The 12,996-nt window shown below is 39.1% G+C and overlaps 1 protein-coding gene across 2 annotated transcripts; it reads right to left on the bottom strand.

Moving 5' to 3' along the window:
* Positions 1–1,883: 1,883 nt before the first annotated feature.
* mmaa (metabolism of cobalamin associated A) lies at positions 1,884–11,481 on the bottom strand. Of its 2 annotated transcripts, none has more exons than XM_058377983.1 (7): positions 11,304–11,481; positions 8,979–9,395; positions 7,564–7,686; positions 7,284–7,454; positions 6,584–6,669; positions 6,323–6,472; positions 1,884–4,433 (listed from the first exon to the last, which is right to left on the bottom strand). In XM_058377983.1, the coding sequence occupies exons 2-7, from the start codon at positions 9,361–9,363 to the stop codon at positions 4,146–4,148; spliced, it is 1,203 nt and encodes a 400-aa protein (XP_058233966.1). In that variant the 5' UTR covers positions 9,364–9,395; positions 11,304–11,481; the 3' UTR covers positions 1,884–4,145. The 2 variants fall into 2 exon arrangements, with proteins under 2 accessions (XP_058233966.1, XP_058233975.1); XM_058377992.1 differs by having other exon boundaries at positions 11,365–11,414.
* Between the last annotated feature and the right edge of the window lie 1,515 nt (positions 11,482–12,996).

Consider the following 12,996-nt stretch of genomic DNA (forward strand, 5'->3'; position numbering starts at 1 on the left):
GTACAAATGATTCATTTTCACATTTGACTCATTGCACGATTCAGTTTTACCTTATTTGTTCTCACGATTCATTTGTTTGCATGTAATTTACTCCACACGATTTATTTATTTTCACATTATTTTTACATAAATCATTTTTACATTCCTTTATTTTGTGACATTTCATTCTTGTTACCCAACTCCTTTAATTCACATGTACAGTAACAGGGCATGATATGGTGAAATGTACTCTCACATGTATTTCTCACATCATTCATATGTGAAAACCTTATGATCACACAGTTGATTTGTGATTTCCCTGTACGTGTTGGCCATGTGATCCAGATTCACAGGTTCACAGATTCACAGTGAGAAGAGAAGCATGCTCTAGAAGAGGTTTAGTACATAAAAAAAAACCCAACACTGTCCAAGTACTCACCCTGCTTTGACCAGTCTGTATGTTAAATGTACAGTATACAAAGTATAAAAAATATTAACAGGCTGTGATAGACAAATTGCTCTGTATGATTCAAGTCCTGCCAGTTTCAGATCCACTCACAGCCCGTGAGCAAGAGATGAAGCTCCTGTGTGTGATTGATGGCGAGGGAGGTCCTTAGGCCTTAAGAGCTTATTAGTATTCACGCTGCATTCAGCATGGAGTCATAAGACAGAGGGCACATGCATGAGAGACAGGACACACACACACACGCACACACACACAAACAGCTTGTAGCACAAAGGCACAGATCGGCGTATGCACATGCAGTTTTGTATTCGTCAGTGCAAAATCAAGGCAGAAGGTCATCCAAACACAGACCTCGAACATTATGAGGTAATGTTCAACCACACACTTTTTTCCCCCTCCAGTGTGATGGCGTAGAGAGGGAGCTAGAGGGTTAACGACACACACACACATATACCTCAGTGGCACACTACAATCATGACACACACCACTGCGGACTGAGACACACAGCTGTGGCATGCAGAGAGAGCCTTATTTACATAATGACCAACACGCTGGCCAAGCGAATGGCACCATCTAGTGGCAGAGAAATAATTCCACGACCAAAAGGTCAAGTTACAGCAAGATCACGGCGATGTGAAGACATATGACATGCCAAAGCTGGTAATTACAATGTCTTGCATAAGTATTTGCTCCCCACGCGAACCTTTTCTGCATCTTTTTTGTATTATAACCTGGAACTGAATTTGTCTTAACCGGGATTGTATACAATTAAGAAAATAAAGAAAGAAAGAAATATAACCAAACTATTGAAGATAGAAACAAAACTTTATAGTTATCCAATTAAAAAAATGCAAAAGTGGTGATTACATAGCATTCACGCCTATTGGTGCAAACAAGTCACATAATTAGTCAGTACCCATGTGCACAATTAGTGTCAAGTGTTATGTGATCTCAATTTAAATACATCTGTTCCTGTTCATCAGAGCTTGTTATGGAACAAAACTAACAGCACTGTAATGCACAAGGAGCTATCAAAGGTCCAGACCTACATTTTGGGAAAATATCAATCAGAGTTTGGTTATAAAATAAATATCCAACGGTGCATCATAAAATCTATTACTCCATATGGCACAATTGTGACTCGGACCATGTATAAAGGAGATTAGACACAGTTTTAGGTTATTTTCATGGCATATAATCTTCTGTTGGATGCAGTGGATAGTACCTACCAAAAGTGGTCTAAGGAATGAGAACCAGTGGACCAGAGACATAGTCATGAAGTCTAATCAGGATTGGCTATCCTTTAAGCAATCAAGTATCAGAAAAAAAATTGCAAGAGATTATTATTTTTGCTTGAGGTGAACATTTTTGCATTACACTTTTTTTTTTTTTTTTTACAAATGTCCCTTATTTAAAAACATCATGTTTCACAAGAAGGGTGTACAAACTTTTGCACTCAACTTTATTAATCAAAAAGATTATAACAGCATAATAGATATCAGCACAATAGTGCATGTGTGAAGTCTTTGTACACATATAAATAACAATACTGATCACTTGTTCACATTTTTCTGGCCCGGAAATTAGCTCCGCCCCCTTCGAAAACACAGCAGCTAAGAAATCAAGAGAATCAAATGGGGAAACGGAGGAGACTAGAACGATCGGTGATGTTTTGATTGCAACAGAAACTCACCTCACAGGCAGCAGAGGGCTGTAAAAGTGACAAACAGCACCTTTAACGCTGGTTGTCAGCTTTAAACATGCAACAACGGTGTTAACGTACCAGTGACCAGTGTTTATAAACACCGACAGTCACACACACACACACTATATAAAATGTAGTGGATAGGATCCTTTTTTAAAGAAAAACCTCTTCAAGGACGATTAGCCCTCTATTTATTTTCATCTTTTCAAAAGATACCAAGCTTCAGTGCTGAAAAGAAAATGTGACAAACCTCTTGAGACGAGAATGGTGGAAAAAAGAGATCATGATGATGATTATGAATTAATTTATAGCATGCTATTTGAATAATGCGTATTAATACCCTGGATAAAAAAGGATCAAATTATAGAACATTTGAACTTATTATTTAATTCACTTCTACACCTTTTCATCTTGGTCAAATAATAAAATAAAATAAAATAAAAAAATAAAATAAAATAAAAAAAAATTTATTTTAATAAAATAAAAATAAAATACAGCAATCATTAAAACCCGACATAAAGTTTCTGATACGGTATATAAAGCAATAATCAGAGAACTATGTTAAATATTAAATTTCACCCATTCATTCATTTTACTTCACATATGACAAATATGATATAAAGTGTCAACACTGGAGGGATAGACGTTTATAAAATGCTCTTCAGGTGAAAGGATTATGTTTGAATCTGGATTATGTTAACGTGAGCTGTCCAAGAGATATCTCCATTTTTACAGACACTGTAATGCTGCAAAGTTACAAAACATACCTCACCAGTCTATCAGGGCAGGGTGGACAAATCAGTATCCCGAGCATCCGAGACAAGATGATTACCTCGCTATTTGTTTTTTATTCATAGTCACCTGTTGGAAATGTATGGTCAGTAGATTAGCAGACTGCAGAGCTTTTTCTGTCTCATTTAACAAAGAATAAAAGTTAAATCCCTATTTGCTACTGGATTTCATGAAACAAAAGCTGTTATTTATTGAAACATAACTTTCTCCGTGGTGGTGTAACTATGCTGCAACTACAGCGTACGCTATGTGTCCAGAATCCCACCTTCATCTACAATGGACACATCAAGGCGGATTACTTCTTGTGCATCAATGACATAAGTACAAACTTTTTAAGAATTAGGAAATGGAGGGTATGTGAAAATTCAGTGCAGATGAAGCAAAATAAAGCGAGGGGCATATCTGACATACTCATACACACATATAACTCTCCTCCTAGTGAAACAAACAGAAGGTCAAAAAATATCAAGAGAAAATAAAGACTCATACTTGACTGAATAGCTTTCATGTGCAGTGTGAAAACACTGGCCAACGACCAACGAAACAAGATGCTATGTTAGAAACTTAAAGAAAAGGATAATCACTATGACCATGTTGTCTCTTTTGCAGGGATTTAAATGAATTTTCCCGTAAGAAATAATGTAAATGCAGATAATTTGTTCCAGCCACCACAAAAAATTACCAATATTACCAATACGAAGCAAAGAAGTGACCCAATCCAAGCGTTCCATGTCAAGAGTCCTCACAGGAAGTCGTGCCACCAAGCTTGGTCTAAAAATAGAACAGACCACGCAAATGCAAGTTTTGAATGACTCCCGGACATACGCGCAACTTAGCTGCCATTGGGTTCGATTTGTTTGTATGCCCAAAATGGTTCTTATGCCTGTGCAAATTTCTTGCAAAATTTCAATTTTTAAGGCATTCGTATGACGAGGTTCCACTGTAACCAATCTTTCTAGCTCACCTTTTATTATAACATTGCTAGCTACCACCTTTTTAGCCTTATCAGTTAGGTTTCTAGGCCAACACATTGACGTAGGCATAACACTTACGCTTTTGCTACTTTTATGATGATTTGTCCACCTCTGCTTCATGATCTCAATCAGATCTGCACGGCGATTACATCAACCCAAATACTGAAGCTAAACCAGTAAAACCAGAGTCAGGATTTATTCATCACTTCTGTATGAAATGGGCTTTGTGTTACTTTGTGGTCCTGAAGGCTCTTAGCAGGAGGTCGGCTGCCAGTCCGGGAGAGACGTCTCCTTGTGCCACCCTGCGCTCCAGCTCGGGCAGTGCCGCTTGAACCTCTGGATGTTCCTGAAAATGGCGCAGGGCGTTTTCCTGGATCAGACTCCATAGCCAGACTTTCTGCTGCTCACGCCTGCGGGTTTGCAGCTCACCGCTGGACAACATGACGTCCCGATACTGCAGCATGACGTCCCAGAGCTCGGGTACACCCTGTCCTGTCTGAGCGGATAACCGGACCACCTGGGAGGGAGGGAGGGAGAGAGAGAGAGAGATGAACTGATTAATAAATCTGTAGTATCTAATCTATCAAAAGTCCTGTGTGGATTTACTTCTCAGGCAAACGCTTTACACAAGTTCGACTTTTCTACACATTTCTAGTGAAGTGTGCAGGCATGGGCTTGAGCGTAATCGTGTTTTGCTGTACGAGGATGCTTGCACGCGTGAAGAAGGTCTTGAATTTGGAAACAGATGAGCTGTAACTGAAATATATGGTGGAATGTTTCATCATTTTTTCGACAGTAGCTTGCACCGAAACAAAAACAAAAGAGGATTTTTCACACAAAAATTTTTCAAGGCTCTGAGTGGAAATGAAATGTTGATTTAAAGATACAGCCCTCTTCTGCTGAGGACTTTTACAGAAAATACGTACAGAACATCTGCATTTACGCCTATGTTTGAAGAATAGACGCCTGTCAAAAATCCGGTATGAGCAGGTTGGATGCAAACATCCGACATATCAAAGCGAAGCAAGAGAAATTCTTTGACAGAGGATAAATTTAATATCTTCTTTAAACACGCTGATAAAGCTGGACATGCAAGAAGGTTAAGCACACCCACGCAGGCCTTCTGGCTTTCAGTGACTGATGAACTACAGGCTGGAAAGTCTTCAGAGCAGGGGGAAAAAAAATCAATATGGCTGAGTGAAAGGGATGCTGCACTGAGAGCCCTCTGTGGATATGGAGACAAAGATGTGAGCGACTCTCGTGCGAGTGGGTGGCCTCTAATCAGTGAAATGCCACGCTGGCGTGCTGCCAATAGGCAGATGTACTGCTGTGGGGATAGAAGACAAAGGGCTGTGTGCCAGTGTCCAAAAGGCAGAGCATAGCATGCTGGGAATTAGACATTACAGCATGTTATATACATGAAACCCTAAGCTCAATCAGTGTGATGAAGAATGCGAAGGAATCGGGGTGGACCGAGGATACCAAAGCTGCGCCAAAGTCCGTCGTTTAGCAAAATGTTACATGTAATGCTAGCCGTGTCGATCGGCGCTGCTGGCAACCGATCCACAGTGTTAATTAAAAAAGATGGATCTGGCATAAAGGCGAGTATTCACAGGCAGGAATGTCGTCGGTGCGGAGACTGAATAGCAGCCTGGGAATGTTTAGCGTATTCTGGATGAGGATCGGTTTCCGGCTCAGGCTGACATCTGCGGACCGCATGTGCCGAGCAGAAGCGTTTAAAGCAGGACAGATATGAAACAGCCTCCCCTTCTGGCCACAGGGTAGAAACAGCAAGACAAACATCACTTCCTGGGCATGAATTATATTAGAGACAAAAGTAGGTTTCATTTCAGGGAGAAGAAAATAGATTAGAAAGAAATTATTAAGAAGAAAGATGAGGAGGATGTGAAGATCGCCTGGAAGGTTGTTAGAAGAAATCCCGAGACTAGTGCCATTGAGCCACTGGTGATCTTCACTTCCATCAATATTTATAATGTCTTGTCTGAAAAAAAGATCAGGAAAAGTCCCTCCAATCTTTCTTAACCCACTGTAGTCTCAAGGCCCTCTTCTCCGCTCACAGGAGCAGATGGACTTCTGCTGTTGTAGCCCAAATACCTCTAGGATCAAAATATGTGAGATGCCTTTTTGTTCATGACTGTTATGAGTGATTATTTGAGTTGCTGTATTCTTTCTATCAACCAATCTCTCTCTTCAACAAGGATGCTTTTTGTTTTTCGTACCATTTATTCAACTCAGCCTGTCTTGCACCAACAACACCACAGTCGCTGATAACTAATAATTGAATCTCTTGACTGCTATATTCATGCGTGCATTTTAAATGTGCTTATGCAAGTTACACATTAAAAAAAGTCTTATAAATAAAGACCCACTTGCATGGATACGTACTTTAGGTGTCCAGGTTTTGGATTTCTTTCGAAGCAGCTTCAATGCACTTGTGTACTCGGCTTGAATCCTGCGTGCCGGAACGACCAAATCACCGTCCGACTTCGTGACCACGACCAGGTCAGCTTTCTCAATGATACCTCTCTTTATCCCCTGTATTCCCCAAATAAAAATATAATGAAAGAAAGAAAGAGAGAGAAAAATTCAGATGTTTTAAATATCTTATCGTGTTAAAACTAAAAATAAATGAAGCAAAATTTTAACCTGTAGCTCGTCTCCTCCTGCTGGAGGAATCAGCAGGACAAAAAGGTCCACCATATCAGCCACAGCAAATTCAGACTGTCCAACACCTGAACACACACACACACACAGCAACATCCAGTCAAGTTAAAAAAAAGACATTAAATGCATATATATTAGTGGAAATTCTAGAGATAGATAGATAGATAGATAGATAGATAGATAGATAGATAGATAGATAGATAGATAGATAGATAGATAGATAGATAGATAGAGAGACAGACAGACAGACAGACAGAGAGAGAGACAGACAGACAGACAGACAGACAGACAGACAAATAGGTAGATAGACAGACAGACAGACAGACAGACAGATAGATAGACAGACAGACAGACAGACAGACAGAGAGACAGACAGACAGACAGACAGACAGACAGACAGACAGACAGACAGAGAGACAGATAGATAGATAGATAGATAGATAGATAGATAGATAGATAGATAGATAGATAGATAGAGAGACAGACAGACAGACAGACAGACAGAGAGAGAGACAAATAGGTAGACAGACAGACAGACAGACAGACAGACAGACAGACAGACAGACAGACAGACAGACAGACAGACAGACAGACAGACAGATAGATAGATAGATAGATAGATAGATAGATAGATAGATAGATAGATAGATAGATAGATAGATAGATAGACGGACATCCTTACCCACGGTTTCTACCAGCACAATGTCATATCCTGCTCCCTCACACAGGACTATGGCTTCATTGGTGGTCCTCGTCACCCCACCGAGCGTGCCCGAGGATGGTGATGGTCGGATGAAGGCATTCATGTCTCGTGAGAGCTCCGTCATCCGTGTCTTATCCCCCATCAGTGAGCCTGTGACAGCACAGTACCCTTCACACTGACTTTGCTTTTTTAAATCATTGTTTTTAGGCATGACTGTATAATATTACTGTGAATAGCACAGTACTGTAGCAGAGCTCACCTCCTGTAGTGCATGAGGAAGGGTCCACAGCCAACACAGACACTTTGTGGCCTTTTCCTGTAAGCATTTTCCCCAGAACTTCAATGAAGGAGGATTTCCCAGCGCCGGGAGGACCAGACAAACCTGCAATCACAAACGTAATATTGTACTGAACGAGTATCTTGCAGACTTTCTTGCCCACTCACTCCTCTGTCCTGTTCTCATTGCCATGTGAGTAAATGTAAACTTCAGTATGACTTCAGCTGTAGATGCACAAAGACACTCAGACTCCAATCTCCAATTACATTACAAAAAAAAAAGCGATATATATCTGTATCAGGGACCTGAAACCCAGGCCTGCACTGTACTGGATTCCACCTCATGTTATTACACAGAAAAGACACCCAGGCCGCCATCTTTGTGATTACTCCTGTAAAGTGAATTACATTCATGCATTCATTCATTTTTCTTCTGCATCTCCTCCTGGAAGCTGCAGTGTCAGCAGACTGAGAATATCGCTCCAGACTCTTCTGTGCTTGGCTACAGATCCCAGCTCCTCCTGGGGGATTGAGAAACATTCCCAGGCCTACTGTGAGATACATTACATGGACAAAGGTTTATGGACACCTGACCTTTCCACCTGTGGAATGTGCTTGTTGAACATCTCATTCCAGATTGATTTCCCCTTTGCTCTTATAATAAGCTTCACTCTTTTGGGGATGGATTACTACTAGATTTTGGGGCAGACATAGGGAGGGTAAAAGGAGTAGGTACCTGGGTTGGTACATGGGAAGGGTAGATGAGGAGGATGCACAGGGTGAGTACATGGGAAGGGTAGATGAGGAGGATGCACAGGGTGAGTACATGGGAAGGGTAGATGAGGGGGGTGTACAGGGTGAGTACATGGGAAGGGTAGATGAGGGGGGTGTACAGGGTGAGTACATGGGAAGGGTAGATGAGGGGGGAGTACAGGGTGAGTACATGGGAAGGGTAGATGAGGGGGGTGTACAGGGTGAGTACATGGGAGGGGTAGATGAGGGGGGTGTACAGGGTGAGTACATGGGAAGGGTAGATGAGGGGGGTGTACAGGGTGAGTACATGGGGGGTTGTACGTAAAATTGGTAGATAGGGAGCGTACATAGAGAGGGTCCACGGAGAAGGTAGATAAGGAGGGTAGACACAGAGAAGATAGATGAGGAAAGTACAAGGGGAGGGCACACAGAGAGGGTAGATGAGGAGGGTACAAATTGAGGGCACATGGTAAGCATACACATGGAGGGCTCATGGGGAGGGTACACCGGATGAGGATATGGGGAGGACACATGAAGATAAATCACATGTATTTAATTTGAATGAGATTTGGTAGTGACTTATCTCTGCATCTGATTAAAGAGGACTTGAATAATTAAACCCTCCAGCCCGAATCTTTCACTCACCCACTCTGAAGGCCACCGGTTTCCCTCCCGCGATCCTCTCGCGCTCTTGCCGGTACGCCAGCACCCTCTGCAGCAGCACCTGGGCCAGTTCCTTCTTCCGAGGATGCTGCGTCTCCACCAGCGTTATACTCTCAGCCAGAGATGACCTCTGACCCCTGACCAGTCCGTCGTAGAGCCGCTCGAGCACTGTCCTCTCTCTGACCGTCAGATCAGAAACTCTGTGGCTTAAAGCCTCCTCTGTAGACACGTTCCTCTGGTGGAACAGGACGCTGACGGGTCCATGATGCAACTGTGTGCTGGTCCTGAGGAGGATTTGGGAGGAATGTTTAACTGAGTTCAGAGTCCTGATACGGTGTAGAAACGGGAGGAGGCCAGCTGGAGCCATGGCACTGTGATGAAGAGCCTCAGACACGGAGACTGTGGGACAGAAAAGAGGAGAGGAATGAGGGAGAGGATCGCATAAACGTTTGTAGAGTGGGATTTTAAAGATATTCATTTACTGTAGTTATTTAACACAGAGGCTTTCTTATTAGACTATAGCAGTGTTTTAAGTTTAAAATAAAAACAGGAAGTAATGTTTAAATGAGAGCAACATTAAAAAATCCACACATTTATTCATTTACATATTTTGGTTTGTATTTTGGTCATTATTAGACTACAAATGTTTGTTTCTTTTCTTTTTAAAAAAATTAATATTATTATTATTTTTTTTTTCATATTTATTAATATTTTTTAAAGAATAAAATAAACACCAGCACTGGTAAAGAAACACAGGATGTTAAACGACACAGACGGTTTTTATTTAACTATTTAAAAAATTAATAAATAAATAAATAAATAAATAAATAAATAAATAAATAAATAAATAAGAAAAATAAATAAGAAAACTATGCAAGTAATAATTATGTAAGCATGATTTATTTACATTTATTTATTTTATTTTTATATTACATTTATTTATTCATTCATTCATTTAGCATCTTACTTATTTTCACTAGTTTTTAGTTTGTTGAACACTTGATATTGTTATATTGTTATACCAGTCAAAAGTTTGGACACACCTTTTAACTCAATGTGTTTTGTTTAGGGATTTATTTTCTACATTCTAGAACAATACTGGAGATTTCAAAACTACGAAATAACACACATGGACTTAAGTAATCCATATGTAATGACAAAAAACAGTCCACTGTTATTTTAAGACACGAAGGTCAGGTGTTCTGGAATAGTTCTTGCAAGAACAGTATTGTCAAGTGCATTTGCAAAACCCATCAAGCCCCATGATGAAACTGGCTCACATGAAGACCATCCCAGTAAAGCAAGACCAAAACTGACCTCTGCTGCAGAGGAGAAGTTCATTTAGAGTTACCAGCCTCAGAAATCACCCATTAACAGCACCTCAGATTAGAGGCGTTATGAAGGCTTTACAGAGCATCAGTAGCAGACATATCTCAATATCAACTGTTCAAACGACATTATTGTGGATTTCGGCCGCCTTCAGCATTGTTTTACAATGTAGAAAGAAATAAACATCAGGAAAGACCATGGGATTAGAAGATGTGTCCAAACTTTTGACTGGTAGTGTATATATATATATATATATATATATATATATATATATATATATATATATATATATCCCTCTCTACATCCATCTATCTATCTATCTATCTATCTATCTATACATCCATATATACATCTATCCATCTATCTATCTATCTAGGGGTGGTGGAGGCTCAAGTGATTAAGGCTCTGGGTCGTTGAGCGGAAGATCAGGGGTCCAAGCCCCAGCACTGCCAAGTTGCCACTGTTGGGCCCTTGAGCAAGGCCCTTAACCCTCTCTGCTCCAGGGGCGCTGTATCATGGCTGACCCTGCGCTCTGACCCCAACCTCCAAGGATGGGATATGCGAAGAAAAGAATTTCACTGTGCAGTAATGTATATGTGACAAATTTCTATCTCTCTCTCTCTTTCTCTCTCTCTAACAGAAAAATTAAAGAAATATTTATTTAAAAGACAGAGTATGAAGTTGTTCAAGGCTTTAAAAAAAAAAGAAAATAAATAAATAGACAGAAAACAAACACTAATAATTCTAACACTTACTTTATAACATTAAACTGTATTTTGGGTAACATTTTTGAACTATTTTATTCAAAACACTAAAAAGATCTTGTAAACAAATCAGCTGTAAGTCACTGCTCCTAACACTCAGGTATCCTTCAACACCGACTCCTTACCTTTCACACACACACACACACACACACACTCACTCACACACTCACACACTCACTCACTCACACACACACACACACACACACACACTTACTCCATAAACATCTTCCTTTATAACATTATTCACTTAAAACCCGAGCAAACCGCTTCACCACCTCGGTGTCTCGTTTAATCAGCGGGCGCGTCCCTAAAACCGCCACACGCCAGACCAAATGCACTAGATAAGGTGAGAAACTCTGTTATTTCAATCCCTACTTAGTGCACAGTGAGATGGAGTGAACAGTTATTTGAGATCCGGCCACTATCATTGACTTCCAACGCGAGGGACTAGAGGGCTAACTTTCTCTACCGGGTCGCGTCCTGAAGCCGCGTTTTCCTTTTCCATAATAAAAGTCTGGTTTTAAAAACGAAAGTAACCCAGCTTCGACCGAGATCGAAAATTTGTAAATAAAATTAAATTATTAAATGTAAGTAAAATACAATTATTAATTATTAATAAGAAACATATATTATTACTAATTAAATAATTAATTTTATATATATATATATATATATATATATATATATATATATATATATATATATATATATATATATATATATATATATATATTATTTATTCATTCAATTTTTATTTATAACTATTAACTTGACATTAAATTGTTGTTGTTGTTGTTATTATTATTATTATTATTATTATTATTATTATTATTACACTATAAATATGAAAAACGGAATTTTTATATTTCATTTCTTCAGCATTAGTACCAACATATAATTTTCATGTAGAATTTCTGACCTCATTAAAACAATTTATGTCCATAGATTTTATTTCAAAAACTTTACTTTGTTTCCCTTAATGTGTTGAGCATCACGTTTAAACACGTTTAACATGAATTTAAGGTCTAGTCTTATAGAGGGGAGAAAGAAATTCCAGAAATCATGCAGTACCACCACATGCCCGAAGGGGGCAGCAGTGCGCCAGAGTGAAGGCCGTGGAAAATATTCAACTGTTAGATGTGTAGATACAGTGCGTGCGCGTGCACTACAGTTTCATGAACCTTTGTACTATATAACCTTTTTCTTTATTATTTAATGTTTTAAACAAGTATTATTTACTTTTTCCAACATTAAACCTTCAAGTAAAAAACCTAAAAAGATCCACAGAGTAAAAAGAGGAGACTTTGTACATTGTTCCGTGGTGGATTTTTAAAAGAAGACGCTTGAAGTCGGTGATACTGAAACAATTTTATTATTGTATCTTCCAGTAGAGAGTTCTGATATTCAGGGCTAAAACTGCTTTCTGGAAAACACTACACAGCAACAACAGCACAAAAAAAAGAAAAGAAAGAAAGAAAGACGCAAAGAAAGAAAGAAAGAAAGAAAGAAAGAAAGAAAGAAAGAAAGAAAGACACAAAGAAAGAAAGAAAGAAAGAAAGAAAGAAAGAAAGAAAGAAAGAAAGAAAGGAAAACACAAAGAAAGAAAGAAAGAAAGAAAGAAAGAAAGAAAGAAAGAAAGACACAAAGCCACATGTGAAAGTGCACATACAACAGAATGACAATAGACTTTCTTTAAAAAATAAACAAACAAACAAAAACAGCAGATGGGATTTCTCTTGAGTAAAAAAATGAAAGGCAATCACAAATATAAACTTTTTTTTACAAAAAAAAAAAATCAAATAGTGCTATTTAGAAATGAACCGAATGAAATCAGTTTATTTAATTTTCTTTCTTTAAAATACTTTTTAAGAAAAGAGGCAAGACTGCAGCTTTAATGATGAACAACT

Source organism: Hemibagrus wyckioides, linkage group LG03, assembly GCF_019097595.1.
Source record: "Hemibagrus wyckioides isolate EC202008001 linkage group LG03, SWU_Hwy_1.0, whole genome shotgun sequence".
NCBI lineage: Eukaryota > Metazoa > Chordata > Actinopteri > Siluriformes > Bagridae > Hemibagrus > Hemibagrus wyckioides.

Excerpts from the sequence above, each read along its gene's own strand:
- mmaa (XM_058377983.1), bottom strand. The coding sequence starts at position 9,363 with ATGGCTCCAGCTGGCCTCCTCCCGTTTCTACACCGTATCAGGACTCTG. Across the intron at positions 6,670-7,283 it reads TGTGCTGGTAGAAACCGTGG|GTGTTGGACAGTCTGAATTT; the intron begins GTAAGGATGTCC and ends GTGTGTGTTCAG. Across the intron at positions 4,434-6,322 it reads CCAAAACCTGGACACCTAAA|GTGGTCCGGTTATCCGCTCA; the intron begins GTACGTATCCAT and ends CCTCCCTCCCAG.